This window comes from Chaetodon auriga, chromosome 12 (genome assembly GCF_051107435.1).
Source record: "Chaetodon auriga isolate fChaAug3 chromosome 12, fChaAug3.hap1, whole genome shotgun sequence".
Lineage (NCBI taxonomy): Eukaryota > Metazoa > Chordata > Actinopteri > Chaetodontiformes > Chaetodontidae > Chaetodon > Chaetodon auriga.
Genome location: NC_135085.1, coordinates 20,900,286 through 20,921,992, shown reverse-complemented (window position 1 = coordinate 20,921,992; position 21,707 = coordinate 20,900,286). Strand labels below are relative to the sequence as shown.

Genomic DNA, 21,707 nt, shown 5'->3' with positions numbered 1-21,707 from the left:
TTGTCTAAAATTAAGAATGCATGTTTGCATGGAGCGAGGACTGTGGATTATGTCATGCTAGAACAGGTGGGGAGTTGTCACTGGTCAGATGGTAACACAGATGCCCTTATTCGAGCTCAGGGAGGACACAAACCTCCCGTGGAGCAGAGGGGCAAAAGCTTGCTCGATCTTGATTTTCAGTATGAATCCAGACTGTAATCAACTGTAATGCAATGCTTCACTGTCGGCTTTTGTGACTGAGTCACCAAGCATTGGATTGGTCACCCACCTGTAGGCAAAGTGAGGGATAAGACCATCATGAGACGGATTAGATAGACTTGAAAGAATCCGAACCCATCATTTAAAGCCTCAAGGAGACATTCAGCGTCAGCACAGGGTGACATAACAGGGCCCCCGCTCCAACATGAGCCACCCAGCTCTACCACACTGGCACCATCGCCACCGCCGCCCCTCCTCTGACCCACCGCCACCGACATTGCTTCCCGCTGCTGCCACATTCACATCTGCATCTCCATGCACATCCTCATAGCCAGCAGCCCTGCCTGCCTCCTTCTCCCTGCACTCACTGTCTGCAGCTGCCCTGCTTCCAGTCGGCCAGGGTGCTTCGGAGGGTGCTTGAAAGGGTGCTTGGTGTGAATGGAGTAAGTACTAAAGGAGTTATGGCAGCTTCTTCCATTTGGCTCAATTCAAAGCTTTTCCTGACATAGTGAAATGTTGCATGATGAAGTTCAGTAAATATTTTTCTCTTGACAGCTTTGCTACACCATGCTATCATTTGTATGACTCATTATAACACATAAACGGTGTAGCTATTATGTTTGCTCAACATATCATCATGCACACACACAGACACACGTGGGATTGGCTACTCCATGGTGTTGCCAGGGAGACGAACCATAAAAATGTGCGCACTGTCTAAAATAACCTTGGTTCAATAAAAAAAGAGTCTGAACCAGAGTTGCATGGAGCTGCGTGAGCTGCCTGTGGAAGAACCTCTCTGGCTGGCATCCTGCTTTCTGTTCTTGTTTTATTGCAGCTCAGTCAACTTGTCAACATACTGTGTACACTCCTCCAAAGCAGGTTCATTATCTCTGCGCTGCATGATCAGGCAGACATCTTGGATGTCATTTCTAATCGGCCAGACTGTCGTGTGGAATAAAGCAAACAGCTCTTCAAACATTTCTCTCTTCACGAACCCGATGTGCTTTGTAGAGATAATAGAGTGAAGCTGCCTCCATACTCATTCTATCCAATGACTTGTTTCTGCTTTGCTCCTCTGCCTGTAGGACTCGCTGGTTAGTCTGGGTGAAGCTGGGTGGTTTAGTCGACGCTAACCACTGTACTAACAACTCACACCTGCTCAAAGCAATAAGGCCTCCGTCCGTTGAGAGTCGTTGAAGATGATCAAAGTTGTAGAATAGTGGAGTTTTAAATGTAACAGACTACAAAGCAAAAACTGTCGCTGCAGCAGCAAAGAGTCGGGTGTGTGGTGAAGGTATATAAATACAATAAGAAAATGAATATATGTACAGAAGTGCATTCACCAGAGGAAAAAGTTGAGATGTGTTCTTGCAGTTATTACTTCAGAGTCCCAAATTATTTTGGAAAATGTGAAAATGTTTCCTTGTTAGTATGAATTTAGTATCTTGTAATAATAATGATGGTGCAGACAGGCTGGATCTGTGGACGGACGTCAGGTCATGGTCTTTGGAGAGCAGGCGATCCGGCCGTGCGGTGCATGGTGGATTCGGCGCGGCGAGTTGACGAACCGTGTCTGAATTTGCACAATCACAACTTGACCTTTGTTTCATGCAGATGAGTCCACGAAGCACCAGGCTCGCAAAATCAGATCAAAGTGTCAGACTAGGCAGTGCTAATAAAGTACGAATCAGGAGTCTGTTACTGCTTTTCCTGTTTCACAAACATATTTCAGTGTACTGATTAGCTGTAGTATGAGAAGGTCTGTGACCGTGCAGCCATGTTGAATATGGATGAGCCAAAAACGCCCGACTCGCAGTACATCAGCCTTAGCTTTCAGCGGCGTGGTGCGTTCAGGTGCACCAGTCTAGTAATTATTTTGTAAAGTATTAGAAATTCTTCAATTATGGCTTCTATCTATTTAAACATGAATTAGCATCAACCTGTCAAACTTTGTACTCACTTTTTTCTTAATATTTCATTATTATATTGATATATATCAGATAAAATTCAGAGCCGTGGCTCTTGTGACTGTGAGATAAACATTGTAAATGTGAGATAATAGCTTCAATAACTTCAAGGTGCTAAGTCATAATAATGAGAATATACCCTCATTTTTTAACTCTGGTGAATGTTATACGCCTCTGTGGGAACCTATTTGGCATGATAGCATAAAGTTCCAGCTAGCTTGGAAAAATCCTCTCATGAAGAAATAAAATGTGGGCACGGCTACTAGCATGGCGCTGTCTTAAAGCTCGACTGAAGCCTCAAATGCCTCCAGTGTACTTTCAATGCTGTAATGTCTGAAAACAGTGTGCATCATAAAGGCTCAACTTTCTTTAGTTGACCGCTTCTCCAACACACACGGCTGTGCACCGGCATGTGTTGAAGCCTTTAGCGTGCTAGCTCTCGCTCTGCAGTTTGCCGTGGTATCTCTCAGCTGTTGGTTTGGACTCATGTATCCCTCATTGCATGCGCTTCATAACAAGTGTTTTGCATTCTTTTCCCCCCCGACTCCCTCTCTTTGTTCCTCTTTGTGTTCCCGCCAGATGTTTCAGCCCATGATTTTGTTCATCCTCATTCTCGTTCTCTTCTCATCTCTCTCATACGCCGTCATCTTTAAGTTGGTCTTTCTCTTTGCGCTTTTCTTCGTACTCTAGTCCGTTTGTTCTTCTCCACACCGTGTAGTCTGTTAGTTAATTTCCCCCCTCTGCTTATATTCTTTACCCATTTTCTGTTTTATTTTTGTTTGTTTTCCCCGCCCGCTTTCTTTCCTCGTCCCCTCACCCCGTTTGTTGTCTTCTGTCTGTTTTGTCCACAATCCACCTCACACATCTCCCCCGATTCCACCACCACCGATACCTGCACCCCTGTATCCTGCACCCGTCACCCATCCCCCTAACCCCTTACACCCACACCGTCCTCGACCCCCTTCCCTCCCCTCCCTCCCCCCACCCCACGTCACTCACAGTCCGGTCAGAGGGATGAGCTGGAGTGGCGTCTAGGACAGGAGCGAGGCGTGGAGCCCCAGAGCCAGAGCCAGGGTGGGGGCCAGGCCCAGAGCAGGGGAGCCACGGGACTCACTAGGTACCACAGGCCCCTGGCTTTAAGAGCAGAGGTCAGTGCCTCCTCCCTCCTCCATCTCCCTTCCACCTGTGGGACTGAGTTGACACTGGCTCCACCATGAGCCCCGTACACGGGCCTTCTGTCGACCCGGACTTGATTTTCTAATCATTTAAACTGATTCAAAGATAAATCTGGTGAGCGACTAGTCCTTTCTTTCCTGTGGTGAGCTGTTGTGAAATGCGGCTCTGCAGGGCCGGCGGTCGCTCCAAAACTACCCAAAGTGTCTCATTTTTAATTTTATGGGTTTTTATGTTTTCATTTTGCATCATGCTCAGACCTAAAATGAAATGGAGTAAATGTGGGCACAGAGTGAGAGTCTCTGGACTGAAAAATAAAAGGATTTGGAGCTTCTGGGTTTTGTTTTTGGAGTGTCTATTGGCCTGCGAATCAGTGCACCACGGCAAGAAATACTGAGCTTTACAGTTTATTTACTGAAGAAGAAATGAAAAAAGATGGAAACGTTTATCAAATGTGCTTCCAAATATATAACCATGAGCCTTCTCACCGCTCAGCCACAACATATAAAGCGTTTCCGAGCACACTGCACTGTAAATTTGGCTGATTTTGAATTACAGGGGATCAAATTTTCACAAAGGCTTCGTCACGATCAGAAGGCCGCTCAGTCCAGCATGTCTAGTGACACTCCAGCCACGGTCACTTTTTGATGCTGAACACTTTTCACTTCATTCACTCACCCTACTTTCACACTAAATATCCACTCCTACAGCCACTGATCTTTATTTTATTTACTTTTTTGGTTTAACATCATCTTATTGCTTTTTGAATTCGTACCATGTGCCCCTGGACATTTTGTGATTGAGTTACTCCTTTGAAGAAACCGGCAGAAAGTAGGTCGCAAAGTACTCCAAAGTTCTGAAATTTTAGCTCATTTATGTGAAAAATACATCTGCTGGTCGACAGTTTGTTGCCCTCTAAAACAGTGTGAGACAGCAGCCATGCACAGCTACAGCGTATTGATCTTTAGACGTATGCATGCATCCACAGTGTGTCATGGCTGAGTGTGCACACAGCGCACTCGGTAGTGATGCCCTCTGGCACCGGCTCATCACTGCCGAGTGCGCTGTCATGACTCGACTCAGCAAATTAAACGTATGTAAAAGTGCAGCTTACACAGAAGTGTCACAGCACGCTTTAAACAGCACACTGAGAAAATCAAAGAGCGCAATCAAAGGGCCGAGTGTGTTAGCGCTGCTGCCGCACACGTCAGCTCAGATCTGTTAAAGCCTTCGGTGACTCGGCTGTTCAATAAACCGGCTGTGTAATAGCAGGACACTGATTCATAATCGCTGCCTCATGCTTTGTGTTCATAGAGAAATTGCTCGCTGTTATGTAATGCAGAGTACTGGCAGCGGTGATGTGACACATTGCTCTTACAGTTACAGTTATAGCACTTTCGTGTGGATTTCTTTGTGTCCCGGTGCTTTCTGCCGCAGTGTAATCTGCGAGGTGAAATGAATGAATGGGAAAGCAGCTTGGATATGGCAGGATTAGCACTGCACTGTCGGCCTGTGTGATTTGCATTTGACATTGGGCTGACAGGGAGGTGATCCAGGGTCAGTACACACTGAACAGCTCAACTTACTGTTGGAGGCTGCAGAACGCCAGCACGCAGGATAGACTAAAGAAATCGCATTATAAGCCGCCGCAATTTACAAATTGTCAGAGGCTGCACTTTTTTTTTTCATAAGGACAGACTGCGATGTCTTGTCAACGAGCTGAAGAAGAATCATTGCATCCAAAACCATAAACATAAGCATCTCATTTCCCTATGAGCATTTTTCCACCTGCAGTGATCAAATCAAACCTCACATGCATTCACTTCCTAATGTGGTTGCTGTATTTGACACCAAAGATTGATTATTTACCAGAAACATGTTAGTAATGTTAATATTTTGGAGACAGAAACCGTGTTTTTGAGCAGCAGTGAACTCGTCAGGCTAGCTGTTTCCCTCTGTTTCCACTCTCTATGCTAAGCTAAGCTAACCGGCTGCCGCCTCCAGCCTCATATTTAACAGACAGACGTGCAATCAGTCAATTATTTTTCCCACAAAGTTGGGCCATAACTTCAAGGCTGATGAACTTTGTTTGAGGTTTGATCAAAAAGCTTTGATGTTGCCTGATGAAGAAATATGTAATCAAGCTCAATATGTGCGGCATTAAATTTTAATCACTTCCTGAGACGTTACAGGAGAGGAGACAGAACGCATCTCTGCTTGTGTGAAAGTCAGATCTTGTCTGAGGTTTTTCAGCCCTGCTCAGTGAATTTTTGTTTTTCAGTGGAAATTAAGGAGAACAAATATAATCAAGCGTAATCATCTCACACACAAATCCTTGTGATTTTGTGTGATGATCAAATGAAGCTTTACAGAGAGACAAACAGAGCGATCTGGAGTTATCAATATGTGGTGTAATTTGTCCAAAGTGTTGGTGAAGTAACTGTGCTCTGTGCTGTTGTGGGTTCAGCTCCGGGACACGCCTGCATCTGACATCCAGTTTCGTCTGGATCACGAACGAAGGCTGCGAGCGGCGACGGAGGAGCGGGAGGCTGTCGTGTCTCTGCCTCAGGTACAGTAATGCAGTCAGTAACGCCATGTTTGAAGACTTTATGAAGAAGGAGCAGAGGAGTCGCACCTCGCCTCACCTCACCTGCTCTGCGGTCTTTGCTGATGCTTGAACATAATTTTAATTAAGTGTCACCAGCAGAGAGAGGGGAAAGTTTTCGGCTTTAACATCTTTTTGGGCTAAAATATTAAAAACTATATAAAAATTTTGAACGCTGACAGATAAATACCTGGTAAAGCCCCTCTCAAACCGACAGAATGACCAAAAACTGTGTGAGGTCACATATCAAGAGGAACTGGATGCTCACATATCAGTATTTGACAGATTTGAATGAAACCTATTATTGACCGTGTGAATCAGTCTTTGCTCTGATCTGTCCAACAGCAGGAAGACGAGCGTTTGCGTCTGGAGGCCCAGCGCGGAGGTCTGGAGCTGCAGGGACTCCAGACTCACGAGGTGCCCTGGTCTCAGGAGAGAGCCATGCTGCAACAAGAGGTCCGACTCTTCAGACGCAACACCATCATCTTCTACATGAAGCTCAGGTGGATCCTTATGCACTGGAGGCTTGGCCGCAAGGACGGCACCGGAGAGGAGCCCGTGCACCCCGAGGTGAGTCCGGGCTTTGATAGGTGGGGTCGGACAAAGCGCGGTCCAGTGAGCGACTCCGTTTGTTGCTCAGCTTGTTCATTCGCGCTCGATGCTTCACTCTTGGTGTTTTGCTGGTTTTGTTTTTGGGGGAATATTCACACAATGAGCGTTTATGTCTCTGCACAGCACCTCCCCAGAGAGCACAGAGCACTTTGGCCAGCACGGTGAAGTGTTTTCCTCTGAATTTCCTGGATGGAGGTTGAATTCCTGTAATTGCTGCTGTTTTCTCACCTGTGCTGAGTATCACTGCTCACACTGTCAACCCGGTTCCTCCAGTTTATACCCAACAAACTGCTTTCGTGGTTGTCAGTAACATCATACACATCACTTTGCTTTGCCGTATAATTTTTTCTTCTGGGCGCTTGTCATGTAATTCTATATTACTTAGATTGAAATGAATTTCATGTCTCTTGATGCTGCCCTGACTCATCAGTTTAATCATGCAGTACGTCGTCGTGAAACCTAATTTGCGCCTACAGATGGTGCAGCAGTGAGGAGCCCACGTGTACCTTGCTGGATGTTTACCGCACATCCTTGACTTGACATTGAATCCCAACAGAACATTTTCTCAAGTCGGGTTTATTTTTAATCACGGTTACAGTTTCAAAGGGCCTCTCAGTTCTATGAACCCGGTGGAAACAAGAAAGAACGGCCCTGATTTGTCTGCAAGGGTTCAGTGCCTCTACGAGTCTACTTGTCCATGTTTTGAAACTTGTAAGTCTGCCATACTGCAGACTTTCATAGAGTCATTACGGAGCCATAGCCCTCTGATGTTAAATGCAGACGAAATCCGAAATCATAAAATCGCACACGCAAAAGAACAAGTTTAGGTTCATTATTTTCTGCTGCAGTTTATTCCATCAGAGCTCTGCTTTGGGAACCTCCAGACTGAGACACTCTTCATAGTAAATCAGTCAGTTTGTCTACTGTGGAAGAGTTCTGGCTGTTTTCCAAGAAAGGCTTCATAAATCTGCACTAATGAGTGAGAAGGCCAACCTACGAATGAGTCCTGAAGCCGTCGCCTGGTGTCTCAGATCACACAAAACCTCTAAAGTGCGTAGTCGCAGGCATTACGGTACGTCTGGCTCTTCATCAGATGAAGACACCATCATAGTTAGTTTGGTTAGATCATGTTACGGTTCAGCGCTTCAGGTTTAGGAAAGAGTGATTTCACTCTGCTCCTCATGCAGATTTTTCCCATAATTCCTTTCTCTACAGACATTTACCTCACATCGAACATTTAGACAAATGAGGAGCAGCTTAGCAGAGTCTTACAGGGAGCATCCAGTTAGTGCACGAATGAAGAAAACCCTGCTGTGTGACTGTACTGGCCCACAGGTCTGAATGTGAATGTGACAGGTTGTTGGTGGGTATTGGCCTCCATGATGGTAAAAGACTGGAGACGCATCCAGGGTGCTTCTCTGCCTTCCGCCCGTTGCATGCTGGGAAGGGCTCAGCGACTGTGAGCCTGAAACAGACTGTGTTGGAACAGGAAAAACGAGCGCATGAATGAAAACACAGGCTTTTCATGGCTGCATCATCTGTTCCAGTTCGAGAAGTTGGAGGGCATCCCAGAGTTGGGAGTGATTATGGAGCAGGCGGAGGGAGAGTCGGATCGAGACGACAGACTGTGTTTACCACAGACCCCGGGGGACGTCCCCGACACCGGGCCCATCATCCCTCTGCCGTCACCTGATCGACACCTGCAGCATCAAAGACAGGTACTCACACACTTACAAATCCTCCCCCTTTTTACAGCAACTGAACAGAATCTAAGATGATCAGCCATGTTGTGATCTAGAAGCCTTCATGCAGATAAACTCACCTGAACCTGAACCTGAACCTATGCTGTGTTGAGACAGCTGGCATGTGCAGGTCATCCCTCCAAACTTCTTCACATTTGTAAGATATTTGATGGAGCAGACGCATCATTTCTGAGCTGCCAGTTTTCAGATGAATTGATCCTGAAGTTTAAAATGTGGCACAGCTGCAGGGATGCTCACAGGTTCGGATTACAGTAGCGACTGATGGCATTCCCTCAAAACGTCATACAAACCTCCCATTAAATTTAAAGTATTTTTAAAAATCTGCCCAGTCCACTACTCCCTCCTTTTCTCTAACAGCAATGTTACAGCGCCCAGAGATTATTATTATTATTAAGCCTTGCTGTCATTTCACAATACAGGATTTAACGCTCCATACTAGACACATAGAAAATATATAAATAAGACAAAAATTATATTAAAATAGGGGAAAAAAAATACTAAAATACAATAAAAAAACACTTCAGTAGAACACTATACTATATTTACAAAAGAAGACTATAATACAGTGACATACATACGTATATAAATAAACTGAACTGGTATGAAGTCATTATTTTCCTCATTCATTTTAATTGTGTTCAAATGAATGTTTGGCAGCCGCTCATTGGAGCTGTTTGGCATGCTATGCAGATGAGAATTCTGGCCTAGATAACCGGTTAGAGGCACTAATTATTTTGAGTACACCCGGTTTTAGGCTCATTGTTCAAACAGAAACATGGACTCTCAGTTACATGCAAAGGAGACAAAAGGAGCTGTGTCCCTGCTTCTGTCCAGTGTTTCAGAGGAGGACGTTTTACTCAGACATAGCGTGTGTTGAGGTCTGCTTTCGGTACGTCTGACGACCACTTTGTCCCTCTATAAAAGTAAAGAAAGTATGTAAGCGTTTTGGCTTGGATGCATTATTAAACAGCCCTAAGTGCTCTACTTTGTCTCGTGTTTTGATTTTTCCACGACATCTTGGAAATGGTTTCGTACAGTGATCTGACGTCGTCCCATTGCTCTGCGAGCAGTTCTCCAGTTTTAACAAGCGTGCCCAGTAGACTATATTAAGCTTTATGCATGAGAGCAGAAATGCGGTCTTGCTTTAGTGAGCACACGTGGACACACGGCTACTACAGCAGAGCACAAGCACAGCTGATAACTCCTGCAGTGAGATAATGACATGTTCAGCCATAAAGAGGTCATTGAAAGTTTTCAGTCAAGACTTGGACATGATTTTGGCAGTCTGGCAACAGTGAGGGAAAAATCCTGATTCATACCCTCTGGTACTGCCAATGTGTGACACTTCTGAAGTATATATAAATACTGTAAACACTGTCGACGAGATGATGAGACTTTTCCCACAGTGGTTGTGAACTTTCATCTCAATCAGTGCAGCTCACTCTGCTCAGTTACTCCAAACGGCTCAGCGAGGTCTTCACAGTGCCATCACAGTTCTCAGATCAGCTTGAAATATCGAGAACAACACTTACAATGGAAATTTTAATTAATCAGAGATGTTTTTAGCCGGGTGGCACACGAGTTTCCTCCTGTAGACAGACATGCGTGTGAATTATTAAGCATACTCACTGCATCTTGCCAGAGCTCGCGGATGCTGACTGCTGCTCCTTAATAGTTGCACCAGATGAATTTTCTCAGTTGTTGTCTGTGCTGCCTTCAGTCCAATCATTGGGTAGAATCTGCCTAATGTTGTCTGCACAGTGGCTTTTTTTGATGTAACCACTGGGGTGCCCAAGTTGGAAATGTTAGATGAAAGGGACGCTGTGGACCTTTTGACCATTTGGTGCTAATGAGCTATTTTGATGAGTATTTTGAGCTTTAATACAACGCTCACAGAAAAGCTCGTTGGACGGGGAACTGCCAGAGAATGAGTGTATCTTCACTATGTGTGCTCAGGGGTGAGGCTGTATGAGAGAGAAATGGACCTGAGGAGAACATCTGTATGGACAGGAAAGTGATTTCTGGCATTTATTGGCATGGTGATAAATTGTGAATTACAGAGGAGGTCAGGAAGAATAAAGGTGGTGCTTTATGCTGCCAGGAGATTCCTAAGTGTAGTGGACGGATCTGAAGAAGATCTTGACACCACACTGAGGGGAGGATTTACACCGACTCAGACAGTTGCATGTGGGTGTAGGACGGACAGTGTCGGGAGTGGGATCACTTGGGGTGGACACCGTGAAGCTGCTACAATCCAGTAGGTGGCGATAGTGTAAGACATATCGATGACAACCTCCATAAAACACCAAAGAAGAAGAAGGCTGATTCTGGTGGTCCAGGTGTTTTAGACTCATATCAATGTAAACCAGTCCAGTTCTTCATTTTCAGTCACATTTCTGTTCCATGTGTCAAACAAAGGCTAAATGTCTTTGCTACTGCTACCTAGCAAACATTGGTGGAATCAATGAAGCTAGTTAGCTGGGTAGTTAAGCGGGTCGTTGGCAGTTCAGTAAAATATTTAGTCCTAAACTCAAAAATCTGACCTTTTGATTGACACCTGGCTTGACCAGTTAAGATCTTCCATTTCATTTACATTGCCGACAGTAGCCAATGAGAGTCTTGCTCTCTCCTTTCGTGTAAAGACTGAGCCAATTGCGCCGATTGTGCAGATGACTGGCGCTTCGTATAGCCAGTGAAATCTGAAAACGAGGATACGCTGCTTCAGTGGGTAACTCAGTGCAAACAGGGATATTACACAGGACCTGAAATGATAAATATAGTAAATGGCCTCAATATAAAGATATATAGCCACTCGTAGGATGTGTGTTTAGATACACAACAGTAGAAAGCTCAGAATAATGGTGTGGTTTTATCTGCCCTCATAAAAGAAAACCCAAGTGAGCTCCACTTACATGTACTTCCTGTTATATTTAGACTGTATTGAAGTACGCTGGCCTTTTCGCACCTGAGCTTATATCGTGTTCTCAGCCTCGGCTGGCAGAGCCGGCGGTGCTGTAGTGATACCTCGAGGTGATGTTTTACTCACAGACTCCTTTGTGCTTCACTGCCTCCTGCCAAGACCTGAAGACTGTCTACAGCAGGACCACCAGAGGCAAACAGCTCTCCACACAGCTCTCTGAGCAGACACTTCAGGAATAACACGCTGTTCTCTTCTCTGTGACCCAGTCCATGTCGTTACTCATATCGCCTGAAGCCGCTAGAAACCCAAATGTGGATCTTAAATGTCGAAGCTTTCTCAAACCCCCTGCATCGCAGTTGGACTAAAACAAGTCATCATCAACAGGTTTTTGTTGCAGCTTTAATTGCTGCATAACTCAGAGGTTCTCAGGGGATTTCACTTAATTTCAGTTCGGATTTTTGAAAGCAACTTTATATCTACACCCATTTATATGCACATTTTAATTCTTTAATGGTGGGAGTCATGCAAGGGTAGATGGGAAAGGACGAGGATTTAACAAACAAGACGAGAGATGTGAAACATGATGGAGAAGTTCAAGTCAAATTGATTTATAAAGCACTTACACAGCAGGTTTGTCCTGAAGGGCTTTAAAGAGAAACAAAGGACAACAGACCAGATAAAAACACGAGACATCAAGATAAGGACAGAACCAGCTCAACGTGCCATGTTTAGGTGTGTCTGAGTGTGTGCTGGTTTAACCTTTCTAAACTGTGTGTTTAAGCTGATGTTTTTCTTCTCAATTCCCTCCGCGCAGTTTGGGGAGAACCGGCAGGTGCTGCAGGCCCTGCGGACGCTGCTGGAGGAGTTTCGGGAGGAGCTGCAAGAGGAAGAGATGCGGCGGTGCCAACTGCAGCAGTCCTACGCCAATGACAAAGCCGCCTGGGAGGTCAAGTGGGCAGAGATGAAGTGCCAGGTCGCCCAGGTACAGATGGCGTCTCAGCGCCCACCTTAAAGGGACAGGACACAATCTGGTGTAGCAAACTAGTGGTGCATTCAGGAAGCAGCAAGGCGACAGTAAACATGTTGCCGTCTCCACGGATGAATTCCCACTCAGGTCAAACCGGTAACAAGTGGAAAACAACAAATCTTTGTGTTTTCCGACCCGTCGTTTCAGCCTCCCCTCTTGGGCCAATCAGTGTCATTTTGAAAGAGCAGCAATGAAATGAAGTTGTGTGTTAGTCCATATCACACAGCCCTCAATAATTTAATTAAAAGCGGAAGGACAGCTTCCAATAAGACAAAAAAAATGATGAATCACTTGCTTGGCACTATGTAATGGGTATATTCTGTCATTGTGCAAACTAATTAATTCAGCGCTGTGCCTAATTGTTTGATATGCCTCTAAGCATTTCTTACCGAACTCAAAACAGCTGTGAAAGCGCTCTTTTATATTCTCCACTGATAGGAGCACGTGAAGGCTGGTACCAGGCGGCCGAGACAGGAGTTTATGTCAATATCAAGAATATTTAAATTGAAATTACAGTGAAGTGTTTCGGACACTGTTTGTGTAAAACAACATTTACAGCATAGTGGGACACTGAAACTCACACTCAGACCAAAAGAGCAGAAACACACCATTAAAACACAGGAGGAGCTTTAAGTTTATGTTATCGTGAGATAGGATTTTACAGCTGTGGGAAGTTTGTGCAGTGATACTTGTTTAACTGTTGAATAACCCTGCTCACGTTACCACCTGTTAACAGGCAGCCTGATGCACAGTTGGTGCAGTCGCATGCCTTCAGCCCACTCGTCTCAGTGTCCCCGCGTCACGTTCGTGGGGCGTCAGCACTGTGGGAAAACGAGAAATTCAACACAAAGTGACGTCAGATTCACACGCCCTCACATGTACAGACTGTTTCTGTGCCGTTCAGGACCAGCTTTGTTATATTGCCAGTGGACATCATGACTATTTGTCTGCTGCTTTCACGGTGGACGAAAAGATCCAGTTTGCAGTGAGAGGAAGTGGATCTGCCGGTGTGGCTCAGAGGGATATTGAATCTGCGTTGTTTGGTGGTACAGATTGGCATCGCCGTCGGAGGCCTCGTCGTCTGCCGTGTCTGATTTAAACTGCAGATTTTCTCTCCCCTCTGAGAGGCAGAGCACGGCGGGGACTGGAAGCCAACAGTTTGGGGGAAAAAAAAAAAACAAAGCTTAGAATCAATTCGAGGATATTGAACATGTTGTTTCTTGACCACAGTGTTGGAAGATAAAATTTGAGACCAGAGATCAGCGTCTTTCCTCAGCTTTATCTGATGAGCTTCAGCTTTGGGAGCCAATTAAGCAGTTGGAGCTACAGGAGGCTCCTGCTCTTTACGGCGAGCGCATGGTTCATATCCCTCCTCAGAGCAGAGGTCGCTGAGGGCCTCAACCAGAACTAATTTGCTTAGTTTCCTCTGATAATGTTGAATTCTTCACTGTGCTTCGTCCTGATTAAGACGTCAGGAGTATTCCTCCGAGCCGCCGGCGTTTTTTATCCTTGATTATTACACAGTCCAGCAGAGCAGAGCAGAACTGGAGATTACCCTCACCTGTGTATTTATATGTGGATATGAGTAGTGAGTATTTTTGTCACCAGATATTAGCGTCGCTGCTCAGGCTGGCTCATGTTTCGTACTCTGCTTTGGTCACAGTGTGAAGTCTCCTAAATAACTGTCTATATTTATAATGTCTTACATCTCGGCTCTCGCCATTCAGTCAGCAGCTATTACTGCACGTTATCCTCTGCAGTGTGTAATCAGTTTAAAACCCCCATATAAAAGTCTACAAGACAAACATTTATGAATGGGAGTTATGTAAGCTGATGTTTAAAGACAGCCTCGACTCGCTCTTCACACAGCTCCAGTACTTCAGACTCTGGTCTGGACCATTATGTGGAGGGATCAAAGCCCGTCGGAAGATTACAAAGCTGTGTTCTGCCCGGAGAAGAGAAGCTTCCAGAGTGGCTTCGCTCTGTCGCTCCACAACTTTGAAGATTTCTGCAGTGCATCCGAATCCTCGGTTCACGTCCCCTCACCAGCGAGTGGTGTGAAATATGAAATTAGGATTGCAGCTCTCGCGCACGTCTGAACTGTGTGTCCTTGTCGGCTACAAAACAAACACTGAGAAGTTTAGACTGAGAGCAGCCCTGTGTGTGTGTGTGTGTGTGTGTGTGTGTGTGTGTGTGTGTGTGTGTGTGTGTGTGTGTGTGTGTGTGTGTGTGTGTGCGCGCGCTGGCCAGTGAAGGATTGTAACTAAATACATTTACTCAAGTGCGGTGCATAAAGTACGAATCTGATGTATTTGTACTTTACATGAATATTTCCATTTTATGCAACCTTATACCTTATACTCCTCTGCACCTCAGAGACACGTTGTACTTTTTACTCCACTACATTTGTCTGACAGATTTAGTAAGTAGTTACTGTTCAGATCCAGAAAACTTCTCCTATTTCTGAAAATAAATAAACTCTTTAAAAAGACTCTTGGATCAGCTGCAAAATGCATCATCACAAAGCTGAAAACAGCAGTAATATTAAACACAGATAGGATAGAAAAACACTGACATTTTACTGCACAATGAGTACTTTCACTTTTAATTCTTTAACTTAATTTGCTGATAATACTTAAATGCTCATTTGTGGTATGAGTGCTTTTACTTAAGTGAAGGATCTGAATACTTCTTCCACTTTTGGTGTTGACACTGAAATACGATCCAGGACGTCAGGAACCGATCTTCACTTAGACTTTTTCATTTGTTCTCCTGTTTGTTTCAGCTGTTTGCCTCAATAAACAGCCACAGTGAACCGTCTCATCACTGGCTTGCTCGTAATTTGTGTTAATTTGCTCACAATAAGCACTTTTTTCATCCTGATCTAATCTGCTTTGACACTAGTTTATTAAAAAGATAAAACAGATAATAGATGAAAAGGTAAAGATCAGAGGAGGTTGTTGTCTGTAGGTCATGTGCAATATCTCAACTGTTTGGATTTTTACAAAACTTTGAAACGTATTGATTTCAGGGTGGACAGCAACAAAAACAGACCAGAACAAGTTTGTCGAGGCTCTTTTCAGCAGAGGCTCATTCAGATGTTCTAACCTATCTTTATGCAGATACAGGAGTTTTGGTTTTATTTGATCCTGAGAATTACCCAGAATTTCAAAACTGCAATTAATAATTCAACAGCAGCATCTTTAACATCTCACTAGTGTCCTTGTTGCTGTGCATAACAACAAACCTTCCTGTTCTCTAGGGACTATTTCTTCAAGAAAAAGTAGTTCCAATAAAAATAGTGTTGCATTTTGGGTGAACTGACCCTTTAAGTTGAATCTATTTCAAACACCTGCAGTTTTTCTTTGCCTTAATCTTCATTATTTCTTTGTATACGTACTGTACAGAATAATAATTATTGAATAATGACTAATTAACCCAAACGCTGTTGTCTCTTTGCTCTACGACCAGCTGGAGGAGGAGGCGCACGGCATAGTGCGAGGCGAAGCACAGGGAGGCGAAGGGGAACTCGCCAGAGACCCCGAGTGGGCCTTGAACCAGGAGCGCAAGGAGCACCGGCGTCTGCTGGCCGAGAGCCACAGCACCTCCCTGGACCTCCGCTGGAAGCTGCAGCACGGAGAGAAGAGGTGGGGCCGCGAGAGGGCCGAACTGCTGGAGCGCTTCGACCGGGAGCGGCAGGAGTGGGACGGCAGCATGAGGGAGCTCCACCGCAAGATGGAGAGGGTGAGGGAAGGGAGGAGATGGAAAGAGAGGAGGAAGGAGAGTTAAAGTAGAAACAAGTCTTAACCATCTGAAACCCAAAGATATTAATTTTACAATCACAGACAACAAAGAAAAGCAGCAAATGTTCACATTCAAGATGCCGAAAACAGTTTATGTTTGGCTTTTTTACTGGACTTTCTGTTTTGTTATCACTGGAAATGCGCATCTTTTTATTATCGGTGAGCCAAAACAAGTCATTTAAAGGCATCGTCTTAAATTTCAGGACTTGCTGATGGGCTTTTTTATCACAATCTTTGACTACTTTCACATTTTATTAGCAGACGATTAACAAACGTAATCAACAGAACAATGGATAATAAAAGTTGTCCGTAGCTGCAGTATATGAAACACTCTGACCAGATCTAACCAGGAAAACACTGCACAGCTAAAGATCTGAAGCCTTTCCTTGTTAAGCGATGCATGGGGGTGTTTGTGCTCGAGTAGATACGAGAAACAGTGACAAAGCACCCAAGGCGATAAAAAAAATACAGAGGATTACTGAATAATTGATGTCCTTTGTGAGATTTAATTAGACGAACTGCAGCGTCTCACCTCGCTAGTGTGTGATGTTCGGGGCAGGAGGCAGGAACAAGCGCTGGTTTAATATGAGATGAGCGTGAGAGTATTAACATATAAAGCAGGCACTGGAATAATAAGAGGAACACACTCTGGATCAGTTTTACAGTTAAAAAAAATGCTGATGCACCGCTGAATAGAGACAGAGCAGGAAGCCGAGATGCATTATTCAGAGACGTTGCAGCAAACGATAAAGCACGAGTCGAAAACTCAACTGCTCAGACCGAGTGATGTGGCTGTTCTCCTTTAACCCTGAGCCTGACGCAAGCCACTTAACCCCAGTCACCACGCTGGGCTCCTCATACTGGTATGTCATTCTTTGTGCAGATGCAGAGAGAGCTGAACACCCGGCGAGGCGAGAGCATAGACGCCAAAGATGGCGGCTCGGGCCACAGGGGTGTGTTTTCCCCTCAGGACAGTCCCCGCAACGCCCCCCGGTCACCTCGCTCCCCACGCTCCCCCTGTATGTCCACCCCTGTCCCCGTCCCCCCCATGCGCTCCCACTCTGACTCTGAGGCCATGCTGGAGGAGCAGGGGACCGCCATGAGGCTGAAAGGCCCCACGGAGAACCTGTTCCTGGACGCGCTGTCTCTGGACCCCCTCAGTGGCCTGGAGGTCCCACCACCGTCCAGGCTGGAGAGCGAGAAGAGGTTCCCCTGCATGAAGGAGGTAACACATGCACCAGTCAGATAAACACGTCCTACTTTAACGCATAAATGTTCCATGTTCTCCTTCAGGAGGAACTGCAGTCATTTGTGGGATCTGTTAAATTTCCATCTAGTGCCATCGTCATGAGTGTCGTGGCAGTTTTTCACCCTTTTGTGACATTTTATAGACAAAATTATTAGTCATGACAGTAATTGGTAGATTAGTTGATAACTATTGACAGTTTCATCAGCTGTAGCCCTCAAACAACTCAATAAAAAGAACAGCAAGTGCAGATCCGCAATAGCTGTGACCACCATGTGCACGCATCCATGCATTCACACACACACACACACACACACACACACACACACACACACACACAACCTCACATGGTGTTAACTGATAATCAGCTGTCATTTGACTCATGACCAACTTTTCAACAAATGTCGAAAGTCTGTGAATCCATTTGGAAATTACGCGCCTTTTTGTGATTGGCCGCTCTAAGTGCCACACCCCCTTTTAGCCAGTTTATATGAACACAAACACACACCTTCACACACACACACACACACACACTTGACCTTCATGCCAAGTTTCAGCCTCCAAGGGTGACAGCTGTGGCCACAAATACGTGGGCAATTTTCTGTGGACTGAGCAACAAACTGAGCTGTAGAGCTGCTGGCCAGAGCTAAAAAAGTTAAAAAAGGTCACACAAGGACAAAAGCTAATAGATGAAAACATTTTATGTTTCTCCATCTCAACACTCTAACTGAACTTACTGTCCTTGAAGGACTTCACAGCACCGAGTAAACATAAAGTGCCCAAACCCTGTGGAGAAAACCAGGTCTTAGGAGCTCAGGTGGAAGACTCTTCTCTTTCACAGAAATTTATCTAAATGCAAAGTCTAATTTAAAATAGAGCCTTTGGAACAGAGTCCTCACACTGAGAGAAGCATCCTCATTACTGATTGTGTGTGTAGCATACAGTGTAACTGGTTAATCTCTTCTCATTTGATTTTCATTACCCGCTTTACCAAAATAAGTTGAAGTATCTTGAGATCTTGAGAAGCTATTAACTTCAAGTGAGACTTTAAGGAGTAAATTAAAAGTATATTACAATTGGAGGTAGATGAAAATCAGTCTCTCACATTAAATCCTCTCTAAACTGTGGTGCTAAAATGAGCCAAAGAGCGAGCGTAATTGATCTTAATGTTGCTTTCTTATAGATTTCTCTGTTCTTCAATGGTAGATATTCACTCTCTTCAAAATATGCTGCTGCCATTCTTTTACTGCCCCATGATACAATTATTCTGTCTGTTGCGTTTCAGGCTCTAAATGAGATTTCGGAGAGAGAAGGTGATCCTGAGTACCCAGAGGAGGAGATGGGCGGCGGTAGTCTGCTCAGGTAACCTCATGACAAGGCTGCGAGTCAGACTGAGTTCAAAGAGAGTTTTAACAGTCAATTTATTCTTTAAAAGCTGATGCATTTTCATAGATGTCAACAGTAAATGCATCACCATGAAGTGGTCTGACTGGCGGCGGATTATTCAGCCTCCTGCTGCATTTTTGTTGCTCATACATACACATTGATCCCCGCGGAGATCGGCTGTTGATTCTATTAACTGTTACTTGAAGTGACAGTGAGTTTCCCCCCGGTGACTTTTCTTTGAAAGTTTCTCTTAGGAAGTGATCCAGAGAACTGTGTCGTTAAATAATTCAGAGAGTTAAAACATTTAAAGGCAGTAAGTTGATTTTTAAAAGACAATACACAAGAAATTTTTTTCTGCAGCAGGAGCATAAAGGAGGTGAGATCATGACTGGTGATGTTTGGTTTAGTGTGGCAGCAGAGGTTGATGTTAATGAACTCTGAAATTAACTGTGTCTGTGTGTGTGTGTGTGTGTGTGTGTGTTCTGTGCAGAGCTAAGTCAGTGTGCTCCATGAGTGACTTCCAGAGGTTGATGGACAGCTCGCCGTTCCTGCCCGACAAGACTCGCCATGGTGACCAGGGCCAAGACGACGTCACCCCGCCTCTGTCCCCGGACGACCTCAAGTACATTGAGGAGTTCAACAATAAGGGCTGGGACTTCCCATCATCCACCTCTGGCCCGGGTCCCGCCCGGGAAGTGTGGACAGAAAAACCCCCCGAGGCCCGGGGAGGGGAGCCCGTTCTTGATCCATTCCAGCCAGCTTCCTGGTTCCTCACCACCAGCGCCACCCTGACCACCAGCACCCTGAGCAGCCCTGAGCACTGCCACAAGTCCCCGCTGAGGGGCAATGGAGCAGGGGCAGCAGGGGTGGGAGTGGAGCACTGTGGGGTTCACATCCTCCATAGCCCCACCAGATCTGGGGCAGCTGAGCATCCTACTGCCCAAGACCCGGACTTCCTGTACGCTAAAGGGACCAAAGCCAGGGGCAGAGGAGAGGCTGGGGTGGGAGCCAGCGGGGCTGAAGAGGTGTTCAGCAGTGGGCGGTGGGCATGTGGGCTTCTGGACGGTGGGGGATTGAGGACTTCACCCAACCAGTCTCCTATCTGTCCCACAGTGGGCTACACCTCCTCTCTGGAGCTTCAGCTCTCCAGAAACATGAGTGACGACATGAAGGAGGTGGCGATCTCTGTGAGGAACGCCATCCGCTCACCTCCAGGGCCCGCCGTGAGGGACACTGCCTGCCAGACCAACGGATTCACCACGCGAGGCACTCAGACCACCCAGACTATCAGTGTGGGCCTGCAAACGGACCTGCTGAGGAACCTGACCAGCAGCCCCCACCGCTGCCTCACCCCGAAAGGCGGCGGCACGCCTATATCTTCCCCGTCACGCAGCGTGAGGAAGGTTCAGTACTCTCCTGTCGTCCAGAGCAAGTTTGAGCGACCCTGCTGCTCGCCAAAGTACGGCTCGCCCAAACTCCAACGCAAACTGTCCACGTCCAACAAGGCTGATCTACCCAACGCCAGCCGTGCTCCCACCCCCACCACACCGCAGAAGGGCAACAGCGAGTCGGCGTGGGCCCGCTCCACCACCACACGCGACAGCCCCGTCCACACTACCATCAACGACGGCCTCTCCAGCCTCTTCAACATCATCGACCACACCCCAGTGGCCTACGACTCCATGCAGAAGTTCAACAAGTCCCCCAGTCGCTCCCGCCCCACCCCTCCCTCCACCGCCGAGCCCAGCCCGGCTCAAGGGGCCCTCGCCACGGACCCCAGGAACGTGCAGGAGTGCTTGCGGACTGCTCGCGGGCGCTCGCCCAGCCCCGTGCAGCTGATAGTGGAGACGCAGGGGGACAAAAACCCAGAGGTGGTGAGCATACGGCAGGACCTGTCGGCCCCGCCGGGCTACACGCTGGCTGAAAACGCAGCCCGCATCCTTAATAAGAAGCTGCAGGAGCAGGGCTTTAGAGAGGAGAGGAGGCTGCAGGCTGGAGGACAGAGCAGCCACAGCAGAGACAGCAGCAGGCAGGCCGACTCAGACAGAGGACAGTCTGGATGTATGGAGGTAAATATACAGGCGCACTGGATTCATCGCTTCATCATTCATTTGATCTGGGGCCCGTGTTTTATGACACAGAGATATTTATGACTTTGCCTGGGATTGTTCCTTGTAATGGTTGAAGACAAACTTTAAAAAATCTGTGTTTAATCAGAGAAAAAGCCAATCAGCCACGTTACAATATCACTAAAATGTTAATGCTCTTTTCTCAGATCGAAAGCACTGACTGATGCAATGGTAATGTCAAAATATTTGACCCTCTTCAATAATACTGAGCTTTCCTTCATTTCTATATGTAGACACTCTTTACGGTTTCTTCTTCTTCTGTACTTTCTTCTTCACTGTAGTGACTTTCTTGTAGTGTGGCTTTTATTTCTTTGCTTTCACTTTCTCTGAGGCCCGACCGAAACCTGATCTATGTGCCTGATAACTGCAGAAATGAAATTAATGATCTCACAGTAATGATCTAAGTGGGATCGTAGTTACATAATTCATCATTATCAGCACTCTCCAATTAAATCTTCAACCACAATTTTAAATAGCTCCAGTTTTTGGAGCAATTTGATCTTCCCCATACCAAAACAAACTAAGAAAAGTGATACTTCTACTCGTGAAATCAGCGCACAGACACGTCGGTCGGACACGTGTCACCACCCATTCAGCTGACCTGTGGGAACAATAAATGGCAGACAGGGAACCATCTTTCTGGTCATGTTTGAAAGATAAAACAGAAAGAGAAATGCATCCACTTTACTGTATGTGCTGGCACGCCTCTTATTTGCAGACACGGATTAAAACTTCCAAAAAATTAAGTCACGCAGTACTAAAGCTGTACATTAAAACAATGTACCAAACACGTACTGTATATGTGAAATGATAACGTGAACAGTAAGCAACATAATCCCACATATGGTGATTAGTATGGCCACTAACATCAGGGT

General features: G+C 45.8%; 1 protein-coding gene across 7 annotated transcripts in view; it reads left to right on the top strand.

Annotated features, from left to right (window-relative positions):
* The window catches only part of mtcl1 (microtubule crosslinking factor 1), a 64,046-nt gene that overhangs the window by 34,729 nt on the left and 7,610 nt on the right, over window positions 1-21,707 (top strand). For 3 of the 7 annotated variants that reach the window (XM_076744504.1, XM_076744507.1, XM_076744508.1), the window contains exons 6-14: window positions 3,170-3,316; window positions 5,809-5,910; window positions 6,292-6,516; window positions 8,106-8,276; window positions 12,056-12,223; window positions 15,740-16,012; window positions 16,955-17,296; window positions 18,603-18,679; window positions 19,194-20,772. In XM_076744504.1, coding sequence (XP_076600619.1) covers window positions 3,170-3,316; window positions 5,809-5,910; window positions 6,292-6,516; window positions 8,106-8,276; window positions 12,056-12,223; window positions 15,740-16,012; window positions 16,955-17,296; window positions 18,603-18,679; window positions 19,194-20,772 — 3,084 coding nt within the window. Of the gene's footprint in view, window positions 1-3,169; window positions 3,317-5,808; window positions 5,911-6,291; window positions 6,517-8,105; window positions 8,277-12,055; window positions 12,224-15,739; window positions 16,013-16,954; window positions 17,297-18,602; window positions 18,680-19,193; window positions 20,773-20,978; window positions 21,127-21,707 lie in introns of those variants that run through there. The other 4 variants (XM_076744506.1, XM_076744510.1, XM_076744509.1 and 1 more) reach the window with 3 other exon arrangements.